Below are 17950 nucleotides of genomic sequence, written 5' to 3'. Positions count from 1 at the left end.
AGGGTGTGATCCTGGAGACCCGGGATCGAATCCCACGTCGGGCTCCCGGTGCATGGAGCCTGCTTCTTTCTCCCTCTGCCTGTGTCTCTGCCTCTCTCTCTCTCTGTGACTATCATAAATAAATAAAAAAAAAAAAAGAAAAAAATACTAAACAGGACTGCGCCGATGCCTCGCGGTCGCTGTGTAGCCGCAGTTCTGCAGCCGAACGCTGTTCCCTCACGTTTCCCACTTCGGGTCATTGCAGATTAAGCAATGACCCGGGAGCCCCGCCAACCCAGGGCGAGCCCCTCGGGTTAAAGCAGTGCTGATCCCCGCATGCCCCAAATAACACCCTTTGCTGCCCTTTGCATGTAGCATGTACAGGGTAAGCTGCTCCAAGTGTGGATGGTGAATTTTTCAAAATTCCTTCAGGGAACGCAGGAGCTTCAGAAAAGTCTGACGACCACTGTCCTAGAAACAGCCCTGCTTTCCCCGCGGGGGGCCTGCTTCTCCCTCTGCCCGTGTCTCTGCCTCTCTCTGTGTCTCTCGTGAATAAATAAATAAAATCTTAAAAAACAAAAACAAAACAGGCCTGTTTCCGGGGTGGGGAAGGTGAGCGTCTGCACAGGGTCAGTTGTGCAGGTGTCCCTGTCACCGTGACTGTGACCATCATCGTCAGCACCATCACCACCACCACCATCACCATCCTCATCACTATCATCACCATCACCTCCACTACCACCACCACCACCACCACCACCACCACCCCCATCACCATCACTATCATCACCATCACCTCCACTACCACCACCACCACCACCACCACCACCACCCCCATCACCATCACCATCATCACCATCACCACCACCACCACCCCCATCACCATCACTATCATCACCATCACCTCCACTACCACCACCACCACCATCAGCACCACCACCACCACCACCACCTCCACCACCATCACCATCATCACCACCCCCATCACCATCACCATCATCACCACCACCACCACCACCACCACCATCACCATCCTCATCACCATCACCCCCACCACCACCACCACGACTCTTTCCCCTCCCACTGCGCTTTCCCGGGACCCAACGCACTTGGGGGCTGCTCGGCCTCCCCGGCTGCCGCCCCCCCTCTGCGGGCGCCTCCCTGGAAGGCCCTGGTCGGGGTCCACCAAGCCCCGCGTGGCACCTGCCCGAGGGCCCCAGGTGAGAGAGAAAACCCGCTTGGGGAAGAAACACCTGTTGTCCTTGCGCCTTCCCAGGAACTGTCCACAGAGAGTTCACGAGGCTGCCTGGGTGGCTTATTATTTATTCATTATTATTATTATTATTATTTATAGGTTTTATTCATTCATGAGACACAGAGGCAGAGGCAGAGGCACAGCCCCAGGCGGGGGGGGGGGCAGGGTCCACGCGGGGCCCGACGCGGAGGCTCCTTTAGAACGTGTAGGTCTGGCGAGGCCGAGGCCGCGGGATGCGCCACCCGCGGGAACAAGCGATCAAATGAAATTCGAGCCAATTAAAGCAGCATCAGACCCACGAACATCCGGGCCGGGAGCCGCGGAGGGCCTCGGGTCAGGGCGCGGGCGGGGGCGGCTGGGCCCGAGGAGGCGGCTCCGAGCCGGGACCGCGGGTGCGCAGACCCCGGGGCCGTCCGGGTGGGGGCGGGCTCGGGGGTGGGCAGGGGCGGGCACGGGGGGGGCGGGGCGGGCACCCGGGGTGCGCATGCGCCTGGTCCGCCCGGCGCGCCGGGGCCGCGCTGCCCCCGACGCTCCCCGCCCGCGGCCCCGCCCCGCGAAGCGCGACCACCACCGCGTCCAGTCCCCGCCCCTCGCCGCGCCTGCGCACGCGCGCCTCGCTCCTCAGGGCCCCGCCTCACGCACGCGCGACCTGGTCCTCAGAGCCCGTTCTGCGCACGCGCGCCTCGCCCGTCAGCGCCCGTTCCGCGCACGCGCGCTGCGCTCCTTAGACGAGTCCTGGCCTCGGCCCGCGCACGCGTCGCACGCGCCGCACGCGCCCCGCGCGCCCCTCGTCGTCGCGCACGCGCAGGCCCCGCCCCGCGGCCAATAGGCGCCGCCGCGGCTGCTCCGCTGTTTATCCGTCGCGCGTCCGGCGGCGCGTGTCAGTCGGTCCGGCCTCGGGCTGAGCTGCCCCGCGCCCGCGCCCCCGCCCGCGCCCTCGCCCGGCCCCCGGCCCCGGCCCGCCGCAGCGCCGTCCCTCCGACGCCATGTCGCACAGCGGGACCCCCGGGCTGCAGGAGGAGAACTTGCAGGGTACGGGCGGGGGGGCGCGGGGGGGCGCGGGGGTCGGGGGGGACTCGGGGGTCGGGGGGGCCGGGGGCGCGGGGCGCAGCTTGGACCGAGGTCGGGGTCCCCCGCGCCCCGAGCCGGGGCCGCCGCGTCCCGCCGTCCCTGGTGCTGGCTCGGGAGCGAGGCCGGGAGGCTCCTGCCGAGCCGTGCGGGTCCGACGAAGCCTCCGCTGGTTCCGGTGGCGGCTGTTGGGACGGCCTGGGGGGGGGGCGCGGGGGTCCCCGCCGCCCGGTCCGCCGCCGCCCCGCGGTGTGAGACGAACAGCGCACAGGGGAGTCGCAGGTACCGGGGTCCGCTTGTGCCGGGGCCGTCGTTCCAAATCGGAGCCTGAGATGGATCTGCGGGTGGGAGAAACAGCAGAAGGTGGGGCTGCAGGCCGCGGGGGGCCCGCGACACCGTCCCCCCACACTGCACCCCGACACCCGCCCCGACACCTGCACCCCGACACCCGCCCTCCTGACACCTGCACCCCTGACACCCGCCCCCAACACCTGCCCTGACACCTGCACCCTGACACCTGCACCCCTGACACCTGCCCCCAACACCTGCCCTGACACCCGCCCCAACACCTGCACCCCCGACACCTGCATCCTCAACACCTGCCCCGACACCTGCATCCCCGACACCTGCACCCCCAACACCTGCCCTCCTGACACCTGCACCCCCGACACCTGCACCCCCGACACCTGCATCCCTGACACCTGCCCTGACACCCACCCCCGACACCTGCCCTCGGACACCTGCGCTGCCCTGTCTGGGGAGCTGGGGCTCAGGGCAGGGGCTCTGCTGGCTCCTGGCACCAGCGGCGCGGTGGCAGCCCTGCCTCCCAGGTCTTGTCCCCGTAGGGCCGCCACCTGGCCCCCTGGAGTCCCCAGGGCCCCAGGAGGAGCCCAGTGGCCCATGACCTTTGTATTCTCTGAAGCAAGAGTTCACTAAACAAAATGAGCGTGTAAATAAGCTTGGAGAGGGCCACACGGACCGCTGAGTGTTTCAGGGCTGTTAAAATCCCGATTTCAGGTAGACCTAGCGAGCTGCCAATTATTTTTTTTGTTCCTCAGCATAGTTTTACCGAGCAGGATGTTGCCTCGTGCAGCGCGTAACGTGTCTTTAACGTGTCTGCGACCACTTTTTACAAGTTCCACGATCTGTAAAATGCAACATTGACTATTCTCTTCTTTGAAACAAATACATGGATTAAGGGTTTAAATTTTCTCCGTCCCCTGTAAGATCCAAGGGTGTTGTGTAGACTCTGCCTTAGGATCATCCTCTTTCTAGGTATCAAGCTCCTTATTTTCCAACATTGTATATTTTGCTCGCAGGCTGGGATTTGGTGTCTGGAATGTTGAGCGTCCCTGGGGGGGCCCAGATCTCCTTTCCTTGACTGACCCCAAACTGCTGAGTCACTGGCAATGCAAAACTGCCAGCTTAGGAGTTAAAAAGATTTGTTTTTCTGTTTTGCTTATTCTATAAAAAGACGGTTACACACTGAGTGGAAATTCACGTTTAAGGCTTCTTGGGCCGTTCTCTTGAGTGTACGTGCTGCAGGGCACTGGCTCCGCATCAGCCCCGGGTGGGTGGAGTCACTTGCGTCACATCACGTGGGGCCACCGCACAGCTGCCCTAAGAAATGTGAATCCAGGCCTGGTTCCTGGCTGAGGCAGCGCCTGTCCCCTCTGCTCTGATTTGATCACCTCTTGTTGATGTTTGAACCAGGTCCTGAGCGAGCCCTGGTGAGCCTGCAGACTACAGCAGACCTCCTCCCTGCGGAGTTAAGGGCAAAATCGTTCCTTCCTACCCCTGGTCCGTTCTGGTCTAAGCTGTTGTCTGGCAAGATAACGCAAGTGCCTTTCCCCTTAGGCCCGCGGCTGCCAGGGTGCTGCCAGGAGACCGAATCGAGGGGAGGGGTTGCATCACTGACGCCCACGGGACCCCGGAACACCAAGCCGAGTTGCTCCTGAGCACATGGCTTCAGGGGGGAGCCCGCCACCCCGCGCCCAGCGCCTTGCCTGCACAGTCCCGCGGTTCGGTTGTCACAGGCAGCCCACCGTGGGCAGAGGGGTCTGAAGAGAAAAAGTGAATTTCTTTTCAAGGGAAATGATGGTGTTGTGGAGTGTACCACTGAAGGTGTTCTACACGCTTAGATCCGAGCCCAACACCCACATCTCACAGATGGCCTCGGAGGCCCAGAGGCTAAGTGGGACATAGGGCAGGCGACCGCAAGTAAAGGACGCGTCGGGCTCGCCACGAAGGGCCAGTGGGATGCTGGGAGCCTGGGTCCGCATCCTGTCACCAGGCTCCTCGGCCACCACCTGGCCAGAGGAGACGCAGGCTTAACCAGGCCTTGTTCGCAACCAGGATCCTGAGTCACCCTGTGGACTCTTGAGTTCAGAGTTGGGAGTCACGAGTCTCTTGTTCCTCTCCCAGTTAACTTGAGGAGCTTTTTAAAAAATTTTAAAAGACTTTATTTATTCATCCATGAAAGAGGCAGAGACCCAGGCTCCATGCAGGGAGCCCGACGCCGGACTCGATCGCGGGTCTCCAGGATCACACCTGGGCTGAAGGCGGCGCTAAACCATGGAGTCACCCAGGTGCCCCCACTTGAGAAGCTTTTATTTACTATATATTTTCTAAAAGTTTTATTCATTCACTTGTAAATAATGGTTATATTTACAGAAAGGTTTTAGAACCCGCCGTTTGGTAAATCAAGCCCCCCCTCCCAGAGAAGAGGCCCTCAGAATAGGGTGCCAGGGCTTCGCAGTGTGTTCCCCCCGGGGTGCCCCAGCTTCACCCACGGCCCCGTGTTCTTTCATCCCACTGCCCTGTAGGTTATTGGGATGCCTGCCACCCCGTGCCCTGTGCTTTCCAACCCTGGCTGCCCGACGTCGCCGTTGCGACTTTTCACAGCCGCCGCTCCAGCGTTCCAAACCAGAATCCGGAGTGCTGGGCCCGGCTTCGGAGCAGCGGGAGAGCCGGCAGGACACGGCACAGCCGGGCGGACGCTGCCCCGGGAGGTGGAGCTGGCCGGGGCCGGGGTGCCCTGGGTCTGGGCCTGTCGCGGTGGAGGCCGGTGGGCACCTCATCTCCAGCTTGCTCAGAGGTGTGACGTGGGCTCGCTGTGGCTGCCGCGCGTCTCGTTAGCGCTGGGAGGCGGATGTGGGGGGCTGAAGGCAGGGGGGGCTTCCTTGAACCGCTGCCTGTTGCTTTGATTACACCGAGTTCCTTAATAGTTATTTGTGATTCTGAGGGAGCTTTCTGAGGTGTCGAAGCAACCTTAATTCTCTTTCTTGCTTAAAAAGATGAGTGATCCTAACAGTGGCGTGATGTGGGCAGACTAACAGCGAGCCCGGTGTCCCCTCGCCAGGAAGTGTGCTTCCTGCCCCGTTGTTGCAGGTTAATAATAAAACTCTCATCCTAGTAAATCATTCTTGGAATACAGCTTTTGGACCCAAAGCCTTTGCTATAGACCGTAGTCTAGAATGGGATATTTTTGTTATCCCAGGATGCTTGGGGCTTATTAGGACACGATTCTTTAAAACATGAGTGTGTCTTATTTGAGTCTTGAGTTGGCCCTTGTCACGTAACAAAAAAATACATACGTGTCTGTACCTGATGGTGTTACGTGGCAGTTATATCTCGGTGTATTCCTTATCTTTTTAAAGATTTTATTTGTAAGTAACCTCTACACCCTAACATGAAATGTGAACTCACAACCCGGAGATCGGGAGCTGCAGGCCCCCGACGGAGCCAGCCGGGCGCTCCAAGTATATCTGCTTGAAGAAATGCTTGTGGTCTGTTCCCTGCTTCCTGGCCCAGAGCGCCAAAAATCCTCGGAATTTCTTGAGTAATACTAGTGGCTTATTGATAAGGAGCCCCTTAGGAACACACGGAGTCTGCTAGTGAGGTGACTTGGTGGGGCCCTGGGGCCACCCCACGTGGGTGGGAGCAGAGGGCGGACACCCCCTCCAGGGGCGGGAGGTTGGTTGGCAGAACTTCACAGGAGGAGGTGCAGAGACGTGCGCCGGTGAACGTGCCGGTGTGCTTGGAGCTTGGCCTCCCTTCCTCATACCTGCCCCGGGTGTCTTTTCAAGAGTTGGCTCCTCCGAGTTGTATCTTTTTAAAAAAAAATGAGAGAGCAAGCGAGGGAGAGGCAGAGGGAGAGGGAGAAGCAGACCCCCTCGGAGCCCGGAGCCCGGTGCGGGGCTGGATCCCCGGGCCCTGAGCTGAAGGCAGAGGCTTCGCCGACGGAGCCCCAGGTGCCTCGGGTGCTGTGCTTCCTGATGAGTGGGCAAATGTGAGGAGAGCGTCCTCCTGAGCTCTGCGAGGTTCCTGGGAACGACTGGGCCTGGGTGGGTGGGAGGAGCCGGGCATCCGTGCACAGCTGCTGCCTGCTGGAGGCGCCGTCTTGTGGGCCGGTGGGATCGAGTCATTGGCCAGCCAGTGAGAGCCACCCCCGTGTCACGTCAGGTCCATGACGTCATGGAGGGCCCACTGATGGCCGGCAGCCCGCGGAGTGGACGGCGCACCTCAGCGTCGAGTGCTGGAGGCGGGCCCGGCGTCTGGAGAAGCCACGGGCCGGGCCGGGGCGGGGGCTGCCAGGAGCTGGTTTCCGAGCTGCCCGGGCGTCCCGGGGAAGGACCCCCACTCTGGAGCTTTGACAGTGAGGGCTCGGGGCTAGGGGCGGCAGCCTGGAGGGAAGCCGGCAGACGCATGGGCTCGGGGTGCCGGGCGGGGGGCCCCGGGGTCCCCGCAGCTCCGCGGAGGCCCTGGCCCGTGCGCCCGGGCCCGCGTGAAGCACTTGGGAGGTTGAAGAGGCAGCCGCGCGGCTGGGAAGCCTGCGTGACGTTTGTTGGCTGACTGGGGGACGCGAGCTGGCTGGTGGGGCCTGGGCTTTGCTTTTTTTCTGATTAACGCGACGTGAGAATAAGGTACAGAGGGCAGGTGAGGATTCTCTGCAGAGACGTGCAGTCGGCGAGCAGGGAGGCTCCCGGGGCGGAGGGGGCGGCCCTGCGTGGGGCTCGGGCTGGGCGCCGCCGTGCCGCGGAGCCGTGTGCTTCCGTGTTGGTTTGGGAGCGAGGCAGCTCGGCCGTGACTGTCGCGAGACAGAGAGACTAGGGACGCGGCTGCTGGGCTCTCGGGTACCCGGCTGCGGTCTCCGCGGCCCGCCTTCGTCTGACAGGTACACGGCGCCGAGCCCCACAGACTGGAGCCACAGACAGACGGTCGGGCTCCGGGACAGACGTGCGCACGTCGCCAGGAAGCAGCACAGCAGAGGGTGCAGGGGCAGGCGGCTCGGGGCGCGGGAGCAGCCTCCCAGAGGCCACACGCCCAGCGGGAAGCCGGGCTCGGTGAACCCAGGCCTGGGGGGGGGGGTCCCCGCAGCACCGATCTCCGTGGCCTCAGCAGGAAGAGACTGAAGCTTCGGATTAAAATCAAAGACTGTTGTTGCTCAGAACACGGCATTAGCTCGGAAGAGGCCGGGCCCAGGGAAGTCCCCTGCGGCCTGTGCAGATGAAGAGCGGCTTGCGTCTTGCACGTTGAGCCTCTACAGAGCGCGGGATTTTTGAACAGCTTCTGTATGTCTTTTTCTTCTTTTCAGAGAGAGAGTGTAGAGGGGCAGAGGGCGCGAGGGCGCCTCCCTCTGAGCAGGAGCCCGATGCAGGGCTCCACCCAAGGGCCCCGAGAGCATGATCGGAGCCGGAACCAGGAGTCGGACGCTTGGCCAGCCGAGCCGCCCGGGAGCCCCCTGAACAGCTGATGTAAAAGCTGCGTGCAAATGGCCCGTAAACATGACACGGTGGCCGGTTTCATGGGAGATCAGAGAGATGTAAAAGGAAGCACACAGGACACGGTCACAGAGACTGGTTGTACCGAGTGTGAGGCTGCAGGTCTGGTGTCTGGTGTCGTTGGGGGGGCTCACCTGGGTTCAGTGGGCAGGGCCGGCGTTTCCCGGTAACACGGGTGTGCACGTGCTCCTTGAGCCCAGCGCCCCGCTCCTGGGCTGACACGGGCGTGTGGACACCGGGAAACACCAGCAGTTACGGGCCTCCGGGGGCTCTGGCAGTGAGGGTCCGACTCCTGGATTCCGCTCAGGTCATGAGGTCGCGCCCCAGGTCCGGGGCGTCCGCCTGGCATTCTCCCCCTGCCCCGCCCCTCCTGCACACACGCGCTGTGCGTCTCTCAAATCTTAGACCCTAGCAGTCGTGGAGCAGGCCCCGTCCTGAGTGGACAGTCGTGGCGGAGCCAGAGGGTGTGCCTGTTCTCATGCAGGTCCCCACGAGCGCTGCCGGCCCCGAGGTCCTGGGCTCTGCTGGGCTCCTAGCAGTCGGGGTCATCTGAGCCTCCCGGGGGGTGGCCAGGCCCGCTCCTGCGCCCCCCAGCATGGCACCTATGCAGCCCCCCCCCCCCCCGCCCTGTCCCAGGGCCCTGCAGCAGTGAGGGTGCCCTGGGCCGTGTTAATGTCAGCATGACGTCCAGGGGTGCGCTTGTGAGGACCCAGGCTGCCGAAGCGACAGCCTCGCTCGCGGGGGTGGTGGGTGTGAGCCTCTGTCTCAGTAAGTGGGTGATCGGAATCTGCAGAACGTGGGCAGCAGCAGCTCGGGGGGCTCCGGCTCCGGCTGGACTCACTGGGGGACGGTCGGTGAGCAGCCCCCCTGGCTCTGCGGAGCTCGCATGTCCGGCTTCTGGTGGAGGGGACCCAGAATCCAGTCGGGGCGGGGTTCTGTGGGGCCTCGGGATCAGTGTGTTTCTGGTGGGGAAAGAGATGACGTGAACCTTACAGATGTCAGTCTCTTCGGCTCTTGTGGACGTGAGGGCAAGACCGCACCGTGGTCATCCGGCCTGCAGCGGCCCGTGGCTTCCCGGGTTAGCGCTTTTGGCCACCGGCTGGGGACCCGGCGCCGGGGCTGGCTGGGCGTGTGTCCCCGCACCCCGGGTGGCAGGCGGGCTGCTCCTGTGCCAGCCGAGGCTCCGCGGTGGGCGGAAAACCCCCAGCATGGCCTTCCTGTCCCCTCAGGCTCCTGGGTAGAGCTGCACTTCAGCAACAACGGGAACGGGAGCAGCGTTCCAGCCTCCGCTTCTATTTATAACGGTGACCTGGAAAAAATACTGCTGGATGCCCAGCATGAATCTGGACGGAGTAGCTCCAAGAGTTCTCACTGTGACAGGTGGGCATACACACGCACGTCTGTTCCGGTGCTGACGTCACGGGGGACGAGCAGGGCCGGGTCCAGGAGTGGCCTCCGCCCTCCTGGTCTGTGGGCGGACCGCGGCAGAGCTGAGGGGCCCTGCCCCTGCGTGTCCTGCCTGGCCCCCTGGCCACCATGAGCTGCCGTGCGTCAGCGCTGCCAGTGACTCCCGGCGGCAGGGCTGAGTCAGAAATCAAAGGTCAGCTGCTCTCGGCTGTGCAGCGGGGCACAGAGCCAGTGCGGGAAGGCGGCCGTGGGGAGCCCCGCACCCCCCACTCTGGCTGCCCGATGCCGGCCTAGCCCAGCTGGGGAGGGCGGGGGCTGGGGCCTGGTCGGGGCCGGGGGCCGGTGCTCCTCCTCTCGGAGGCTTTGCCGGTCACAACGGACAATGTTCACGTTCTGCGCCTTCTCCCGTTCTCCTGTCTCTGCGCAGCCCTCCGCGCTCACAGACCCCGCAGGATACGACCCGAGCGTCGGAAGTAGACACCCACAGCATCGGAGAGAAAAACAGCTCCCAGGTGGGCCGGGGTGCTCGTGCGCGCGGCACGCTGCGGGTTTCCAGTGACTGAGGAGACCAGCGTGTGCTGTAGGCGAAGGCTCTTGCCTTTTTGAAAGCCATGAGGTGGGGGCCTCCCGACACCCGAGGATGGTGGGTGGCTTCCGCAGCCCGGACAGGGCCATGCGGCCAGTGGGAAGGGCACCCGGGTGCCCCTCGGTGGGTGTCTGTCCTGGTGGGGGGTGGGCTTTCGTGTGTCGGCTGCTCGGGGGAGCCTGGCGTGACCTGCACACTCGGGCTCTGCTGATGCGCTGGGACGCCGTCGTTGCTCAGACCCCGCCTCTGGCCGTGCTGACTGGGGCTGGCGCACCTCCGCGCTAGGAGTGGAGGCCGCGCGGCCCCTGAGAACGGGGCCCCCAGTGCTGGGCTGCGACTGCGCCCCCCTGGGCCCTGGCCCCCAGGACTGCTGCACCTGCGAAGGAAATGTTTCCTTTGGCTGTTTTCAGTGATGATGAGAACATGAACAGTTGATGTCTTTTTCCGTATTTATTTCGAAATTTCTGAGGAAGCAGGGTCTTGCAGTTGGTACCACTGAGGCCCTTGATCCCTGGGGTCTCCCCTCTGGGCCTCCCGCTCACCTGGGCCCTCCTAGCACCCTCCCTGGTCCCCTGGGTGCCCTCGGGGTGCCTCCGGGGCTGCCGCTTGGTTTGCCTGCTGCATTCCAGAGTATTTCCAAAAACGGAAGCAGTGCTTTTTCTGATTTTCAAGAGGAATTATACTCAGGTTCAGAGTTTTTTAAATGCAAAAAGGGAGAAAAGCACCTGTGCTCCTCCTTTCTAAAGTCCCTTATCATTTGTGTCTTGTCTTACATATTTTAGATGTAGCTTGAGACAGCAGGTATGTGTAAATGTGCTTTTGGTTCTGTCCCTCCCACCAAACACATTGGCCCTTCAGAGCTGGCAGCACTTGCTGCCGTCGTGTCCACGGCCGCGCCGGGCCTGCAGATGGCTTTCACTTTCTCCTCCTCCCCGGCCCTGTGGTCAGCGTCTCTGTGGGGACGCCTTTGCCCTCACCTTGCACGGCTTCCTCCAGACCGTGTTTGCAGGCTGGGTGTCTGTGCGGTCGGGGGGGGTGGGGTGGGAGGCAGGCCCCACCTGCCTGCCCTGCCCCGTGGGACCCACTGCGCGCTGAGCGGTGTTCACCTTGCTTCTGTCGTAGTCTGAGGAAGATTATATCGAGAGAAGGAAAGAAGTTGAGAGCATCTTGAAGAAGAACTCAGACTGGATTTGGGATTGGTCAAGTCGGCCAGAAAACATCCCCCCCAAGTGAGTGTCTCCAGTGGCGTGGGGTGTGCGCGGACTCCGCGCGGCGGCTCACTGGCCTCCTTCTCCCCAGGGAGCTCCTGTTCAAGCACCCGAAGCGCACGGCCACGCTCAGCATGCGGAACACGAGCGTGATGAAGAAGGGGGGCATCTTCTCGGCGGAGTTCCTGAAGGTCTTCCTCCCATCCCTGCTGCTGTCTCACCTGCTGGCCATCGGGTTGGGGTGAGTGAGGCTGGGCGGGCCTGCGTCCAGATAAGTCTGGGTCCAGGGAATTCGTAGGCCTCTTGCTCAAGTACAGACCGTCCGTCGGTTACGTAACGCAGGCAGGCGAACAAGGCCCAGGTGCTGAGCCCAGACCCTGGAGGACCCCCTCCCAGTCCCCGGCCCCACTGTGGGGGCCGCCCTGATGGCCCTCATGGCAGAGACTCCGGGCACCGTGTCTCCCTGGCGCTTCCTTGACACCCGGCTTCTCAGTCCAGACCGTCCTGTGTCACTCAGTCCTCAGCTGCTTGCACTGTGTGGCTGGGTGCTCGAAGCTGTTCCCTCCCATGGCAGCAGCTGGGGCCTTGGGGACCTGCCACACGTCCCCCAGCACAGCCCCGCTCTGGTCGTGCTCGGCAGTACCAGGACGCGGACCCCCTTGTCCCCGGCGTCGGCTCAGCCCGGCCTGGCAAGGCAGGTGGTGGCCTGCAAGCCCCAGTGCACACGGTGTTGCATGCCTGCAGCTGGCTGGGCCGACCGGGTTGTCACAATGGGCACCTGATGGAGGCAGGCGTCTGGGGCCCGGAGGGAAGCAGGAGGAGGAAGCCCCTGAAGCACGGTCACCCCCATCTCCCAGATCCCGCAAACGGGGCAGATGAGGCCCAGGCTGTTCCAGGGCTCACCGGTCCTGCCAGGGGCTGCCTCGCCCACCAGCCCCGTGGGAAGGGAGCACGGGGCTGGGCTGCCTCGCCTGCCCCCCTTCTGGGCCTCAGACCCTCGTCCTGGGAACTGCCCGGGACAGCTTGCCATGGGCCAGGGCCTCCTGATGGCAGTGGCCAGAGGGAGAGCCCTCCAGGAGCCTGGGCCAGCCCCTGACCCCCTCGCTGCCCACGCGCAGCTTCATTCTGCCCGTGCCCCTCTGAGCGGGTCCACGTTGCCTCTAGAACCAGCAAGTCAGGTTCTGTGGGAGCCGGGCCTGGGCAGCACCCCCAGCTGGTGTCCCTGCCTCTCCCCGTTGCTGCCCGGCTGCGGAGCTTGCTGCTGCCCCGTGCCTGTTGCGTCCACCCCCTCGCTCATGGGCGGTGGCTCCCCAGCAGGCTCCCCAGCAGGCCCCCCCGGCAGGATCGTGGGCTGGTTCCTGCGCGCTCCCAGCCAGCCTGCTCTCGTTTCCGCCCCCTCCTTCCTGGGAGCCTGGCACTTGCGCCCCTTACCTTCTGGGTCCCTCTCTGGCTGGGGTAGATGCCTGAGGGGTGGGTGGCGGTGAGCTTACAGCGATGCCCCATGAGTGTCTGCTGGGTCAGTTTAGAAGTAAGGGGACCGGCAGCGCCGCTCTGTCCTGAGGGCACGTCCGGTTGGTTAGTGGCTGCCTCTACTGGTCCTGAGCACACCGCGTGTCGGAGCAGTTGGATTTTTTCTAAATTAGATTATGAAATACACAGTGCCAGACTAGGAGGCACGTGATACAAGACTGCGGATGCTGTACCAGAGGCTTTAAAGACAGGTAGAAGGTGGCGGGTCCCGACCGCGCTGGCCGTAACCAGCACGAGTGCCCTGCTAACCGCTGCTTTCTCTGTGAAGGATCTACATTGGAAGGCGTCTAACAACTTCCACCAGCACCTTCTGATGAAGAGTCGGAACCTGGCTTTTTTCCTATAGCGGGGATTTCGGTTGGAGGCGGCGGCAGCACCAACGGAGAGCGGTCTCGGTCCGTGGGTAGCTGCGCCACTTGTTTGGTCTGTTTGTTCTTAAATGCTGCGTTGCTAATTTAGTAGAAAGAAAAGACAAAAACCACGCTAACCTGTAATCATACAATGGGATCAATTACTAAGCATGTCATACTGATTAACATCTAATAATTTGGTAGTAAATTTTGTTCGGCTATTATAAATATCGAAGTATAAATAATTTTAACACACTAGGTACAACACATGTAGTATTTTAACAGAAATTACCTGTCACCAGTTATTCAGTTAAAATACTTTATATTTGAAAAGAATGAATAATGTTTATTAAAATGACTACATAAGGGGTTTATCCCAAATGAATATTGTGGCCTTATATTCACACTGTTATAGGAAACACTACATTTAAGTGGGTGCAGGTTGTCTTTACTAAAGACAACACTGAACTCTGCTGTTCCTGGTTATGCAGCGGAATCCGAGGAGCAGATACAGACCCCACTGTACGGTTCGGACACTTAGCAGCCGTCCTGGGCAGTCTGTCTCCTGTCCCGGGCGCCTGCTGAGGATCCTAACTCATCACTCTGGATTGCTGAATTTAGTCTACTCTTTGTGTTTGGTTTTTGTGTGCTCTTAGAATCAGCTTCGTTCTAAGCAAACCTGTGTCTACTTCAAAAGACTGGAAATAGAAAAAAATAAATCTTTGCCAAATCCTTCAGAGATGACTGTAGTCACATGGTTTAAATGAAATGTCAAAAAGCTTTTTGATTAAACCAGGCATCCGCCCCGGTGTCCCCGTTACCTTTCTGACAGCATGACCTCTTAAAGGCTGCCTCTTGGGCGTACTGTGTATCCCGTTGTGTATTTGTTCATTTCCACACTCAATTCAGTTGTGTTAAAATAAATAACATTTAAGTTTTTAAAATTTCTGTTCATTTTTAAATGATTACCTTGGACCTAGCAGCTGACAGCCACCTCATTGGGAGAAAGCTGGATGAATGGCGTCGGAGTTCTTCATGTAACTTCTCTAGAAAAGAGAAAGATTCAAGTCCCGTGGATGCTCTGGCCAAGCGAAATGCCCTTGTGACTCACAGCAGATGTTGTATTTGCCTTTCGTCAGAACCGAAGGGGCTCATTCCTCTGCTACTTGTGCCTGGAGCGTCGGGGCCGAGCGAGGCCCAGCGTCTTCAGAATTAACCCCCTCGTGCACAGGGACCCCCCTGTGGCTTCCTGAGCCATCGCTCGGGTGACGGGGGGGCCCTCCAGGCAGTCACTTCTGTCCCCCTCTGGGTGGCATTAGCTGAGCACTGAGCAGAACTGGCTGCAAGTGCCCAAGGGCTGTTAGTGACACGGGGTCGAGACCAGGGCCCCTCACACTCAGCCTGGGGCTGGACATTTTACTCCTGACAGTGCTGTATTTGCATGGATCTGTATTTGGTTCTTCCTTCAGGGCAGGATGCACTTAGTCCTGGAGCTTCTGCGAATAGCCCGTGTGCTCTTCACTGTATTCACCAAATGGCAAGTTTACGCGTTTGGATTATGTTAAATAATTCAAACAGTTGCGGATCTTAACCAGATGAAACACGTAGCTGCCACTTCTGAATGCAGCTTCCTGGTCCTGGCACCTGCTGTCGCAGAGTCTGAGTCTGCAGACTCGGTGGGGCCCTGGGACACCCGGAGCACAGTGGGTACGGCTCTGGAGGGGATGGGCAGCCACCTGCCCATTCCCTGTGACCCAGCGTAGGCATCTGCCCCGAAGCTAAACCCTCCAGGCCTGGAGATCTAAGGGTCCGTGTCCAGTAGGAGACGCCTGAAGGAAGCGCGGGCCCTGCGTGCAGGCAAGGGGGGAGTGGGCCGCGGGGCTTCCTGGCTGGAGCCCAGTACAGCTTCTCAGGACAACCGCGGGGGGTCAACAAACTGATGGGGATTCCTGGGACGTATGGTTTCCTGACGAACGGGAACTGGAGCTGGCGCCGGGCAGTGGGGCAGGACGTGGAGGGGGCGGGCCAGCCTGGACGCAGGCCTTCGGGCACCAGGGGAGCTGCCCCTGTGGGTACCATTGAGCCAAGCTGAACCCGCTGAGCCCACATTGCAGGCCGATGAACAAAATAAAGTCTCTCAAAAAATGTACGTGGTGTGCCATCGTTTGTACAAGAAGCCTAAGAACACAGAACTACTCGCTTCTGGAAAAAGATCCCAATTATATATAGAAATGGAGGAGGCTGGCTGCCTCCAGGGGAGCGAGGGGGCTCGGGTAGCGGGAGCGGCCGAAGGAGGGCCTGTGCCTTTCTTCTGACTCCCCCCAGCAGTACCTCATCGAGCTGAAATCCCGAATCCTGACCCACGGTACAGCATGGGGGGGGGGGGGCAGGTGGCTACTACCTGGGGGTGTCTGTCCGTTTGGGGTGCTGAGCTCTCAGAACCGTGGCGATCATGTGTGTGCACCCCAGGATGGGCAGGCCCCCAGCTTGGTCCCTGGGGCCGGATGAGCAACGACTGCAGCGAGTTGGCAGGTTCCGGATCTGGCTCCTCCCGTCGCCCTTCAGTTGGTTCCAGGGCCAAGGGCCGGGCCTGCGTGCTGCGGAGTCCAGAAGGGCGCAGACGCCAGGGTGCCACCGCGGCGATGGCGCTGCCCCTGGGCCCACGTGGGTGGGTAGCAAGTGGGGAGGCAAGGCTCTCCCTCGGAGTTCCCCGTAAACACAGGAGGGCTGATGGCGCGGCAGCCTCTGGCCGCATGGCCGCCGAGTCCCCAGGAGCTCTGGTGACGAGGTACAGGTACAAAGGGGGCTCAGCCTGCCCACAGAGGGATCAGCCTGCCCACGGAGGGAAACTCCAAGCTTGATAGCGCGGAGACCCACACGCACGGTCGTGGCCCCACGAGAACTGGCCCAGGCATGTGGGGGGCAGCCCACGTCCCCAGTGGAGGCGCTGGGGGACCCGGGCCCCTGTTCTTTGGCTTCACAGCGACGCAGGCGCCTGGCTGGCCCCGAGGGTGGAGCACGAGGTCCTGTCTCAGGGTGTGAGCCACAGCCCCCATGGGGCAGCCGCCTGGCCTGGGGTCAAGCAGTTGCCTCCTGACTTCAGCTCAGGTTGTGATCTCGGGGCCACGAGATGGAGCCCCGTGTCAGGCCCTGTGCTCCACGGGGAGTGTGCTCGACGTTCTCTCCTGCTCCCGCTGCCTCTGCTCGCATGCTCCCCAAAATCTTGACTTTTTTTTTTTTAAGATTCTTATTTATTCATGAAAGACACAGAGAGAGAGGCAGAGACACAGGCAGAGGGAGAAGCAGGCCCCACGCAGGGAGCCCGACATGGGACTTGATCCCGGGTCCCCAGGATCAGGCCCTGGGCCGAAGGCGGTGCTAAACCACGGAGCCACCCGGGTGCCCCTCCTCCCCAAAATTGTTAAACAACAATGGACCTGAAACCATAAACCAGAGAGAAATAGGCAGTGAGCTCCCGGACACTTCCTGGTGACAGTTTTGTGGATTTGACCCCACACGCAAAAGCAACACAAGCAGAAATAAACCAGGGGCTTGCGCCCGCTAAAACTCTCAGGCTCGCCAAAGGAAGGCGATGACACGGAAACTACTAAATAGGAGAAAACATCTGTAAATCATTTATCTGATTAGAGGCTGATATTCAACATAATTCCTCCAACTGGAATTGGATTAAAAGTGGGCAGGAGACACGAGCGGACATTTCTCCACAGACAACGTCCAGATGCCAACGGCCGGCACACAGGAGACGCTCCACATCCTCCCCAGGCAAATGCAAATCCAACCTGCAATGAGATGTCCCCTCACGCCTGCCAGGACGGCTACTCAGGAACCTGAGAAACAACAGGGGTGGGGGACGATGTGGAGAAAAAGGCACCTCGTGCCCTGCTGGTGGGCACACAAACGGGTGCGGCCACAGTGCACGGCGGGTGTGGAGGCGCCTGGGGGCGCCGTGGGAGAAGCCTCTGCCTTTGGCTCAGGTCATGACCCCAGAGTCCTGGGGTGGAGCCCCGCAGCGGCTCCCTGCTGGGGGGCGGGGGGGGGCACGTCTGCGTCTCCTTCTGCCCCTCACCCCCGTGCCCTCTCACTCGCTCGCTCAAAATCTTTTAAAAAGTTAAGAACAGAACCTCCTGAGACCCAGCAACTGCACTGCCACGTACACATCTGAAGACACGAAAACACTCGCCTGAAGATCCTCGCGCCTCAGCACGTACAGGGCTACTGACGCGGCCACGGTTCGGAAGCACCAAGGTGTCCCTTGCTGGTGAAGTGTGCTGCGTCTCTCGGTCCCTCACAGCAACAGTATTCAGGCAAAAAAAAAAAAAAAAAAAAAAATAGAAAAGAAAAAAAAAGAGAAAAAGAAAAAAAGAAGAAAATCTTACCATTTCCTTCATTTCCAGCACGATGGACTGTGAAGCCGTGATGCTGAGGGGCCCAAGTCAAATCATGATCCCGCTTCGACGTGGAATCTAAAAACAAACCAGCACAAAGCGAAAGCCAGAACTGCAGCTCCCGCGCTCCCGCTCCCGGAGTAGACGGTGGTTGCGGGGGGGGGGGGGGGACAAGGGACGGGAGGAAGGGGTCGGAAGCACAGGTGTCTAGTAGAAAAGGCCAGCGGGGGACGTGTGAGGCCCAGCGTGGGGACCACAGCAGGGGACCCAGTGGCTGGGGGAAGATCTTAAAAGTTCTCAGCACAGGAAAGCCCACCCGGTGTCCTGTGTGGTGACGGATGCGACGAGAGGTGCAGGGCTCCCCCCAACGTGTGCAAA

General features: G+C 60.9%; 1 protein-coding gene across 1 annotated transcript; it reads left to right on the top strand.

Moving 5' to 3' along the window:
- The first annotated feature begins 1964 nt into the window (after nt 1–1964).
- Nucleotides 1965–15315, top strand: BNIP3 (BCL2 interacting protein 3). Its single transcript, XM_072740439.1, has 6 exons — nt 1965–2266; nt 9315–9465; nt 9920–10004; nt 11201–11307; nt 11378–11527; nt 13085–15315. The coding sequence occupies exons 1-6, from the start codon at nt 2221–2223 to the stop codon at nt 13128–13130; spliced, it is 585 nt and encodes a 194-aa protein (XP_072596540.1). The 5' UTR covers nt 1965–2220; the 3' UTR covers nt 13131–15315.
- Nucleotides 15316–17950: the final 2635 nt, after the last annotated feature.

The sequence above is a fragment of the Vulpes vulpes genome, chromosome 15 (genome assembly GCF_048418805.1).
Source record: "Vulpes vulpes isolate BD-2025 chromosome 15, VulVul3, whole genome shotgun sequence".
Classification (NCBI taxonomy): domain Eukaryota; kingdom Metazoa; phylum Chordata; class Mammalia; order Carnivora; family Canidae; genus Vulpes; species Vulpes vulpes.
The sequence above is the reverse complement of the archived record's forward strand: the minus strand, read 5'-3'. Positions and strand labels throughout refer to the sequence as shown.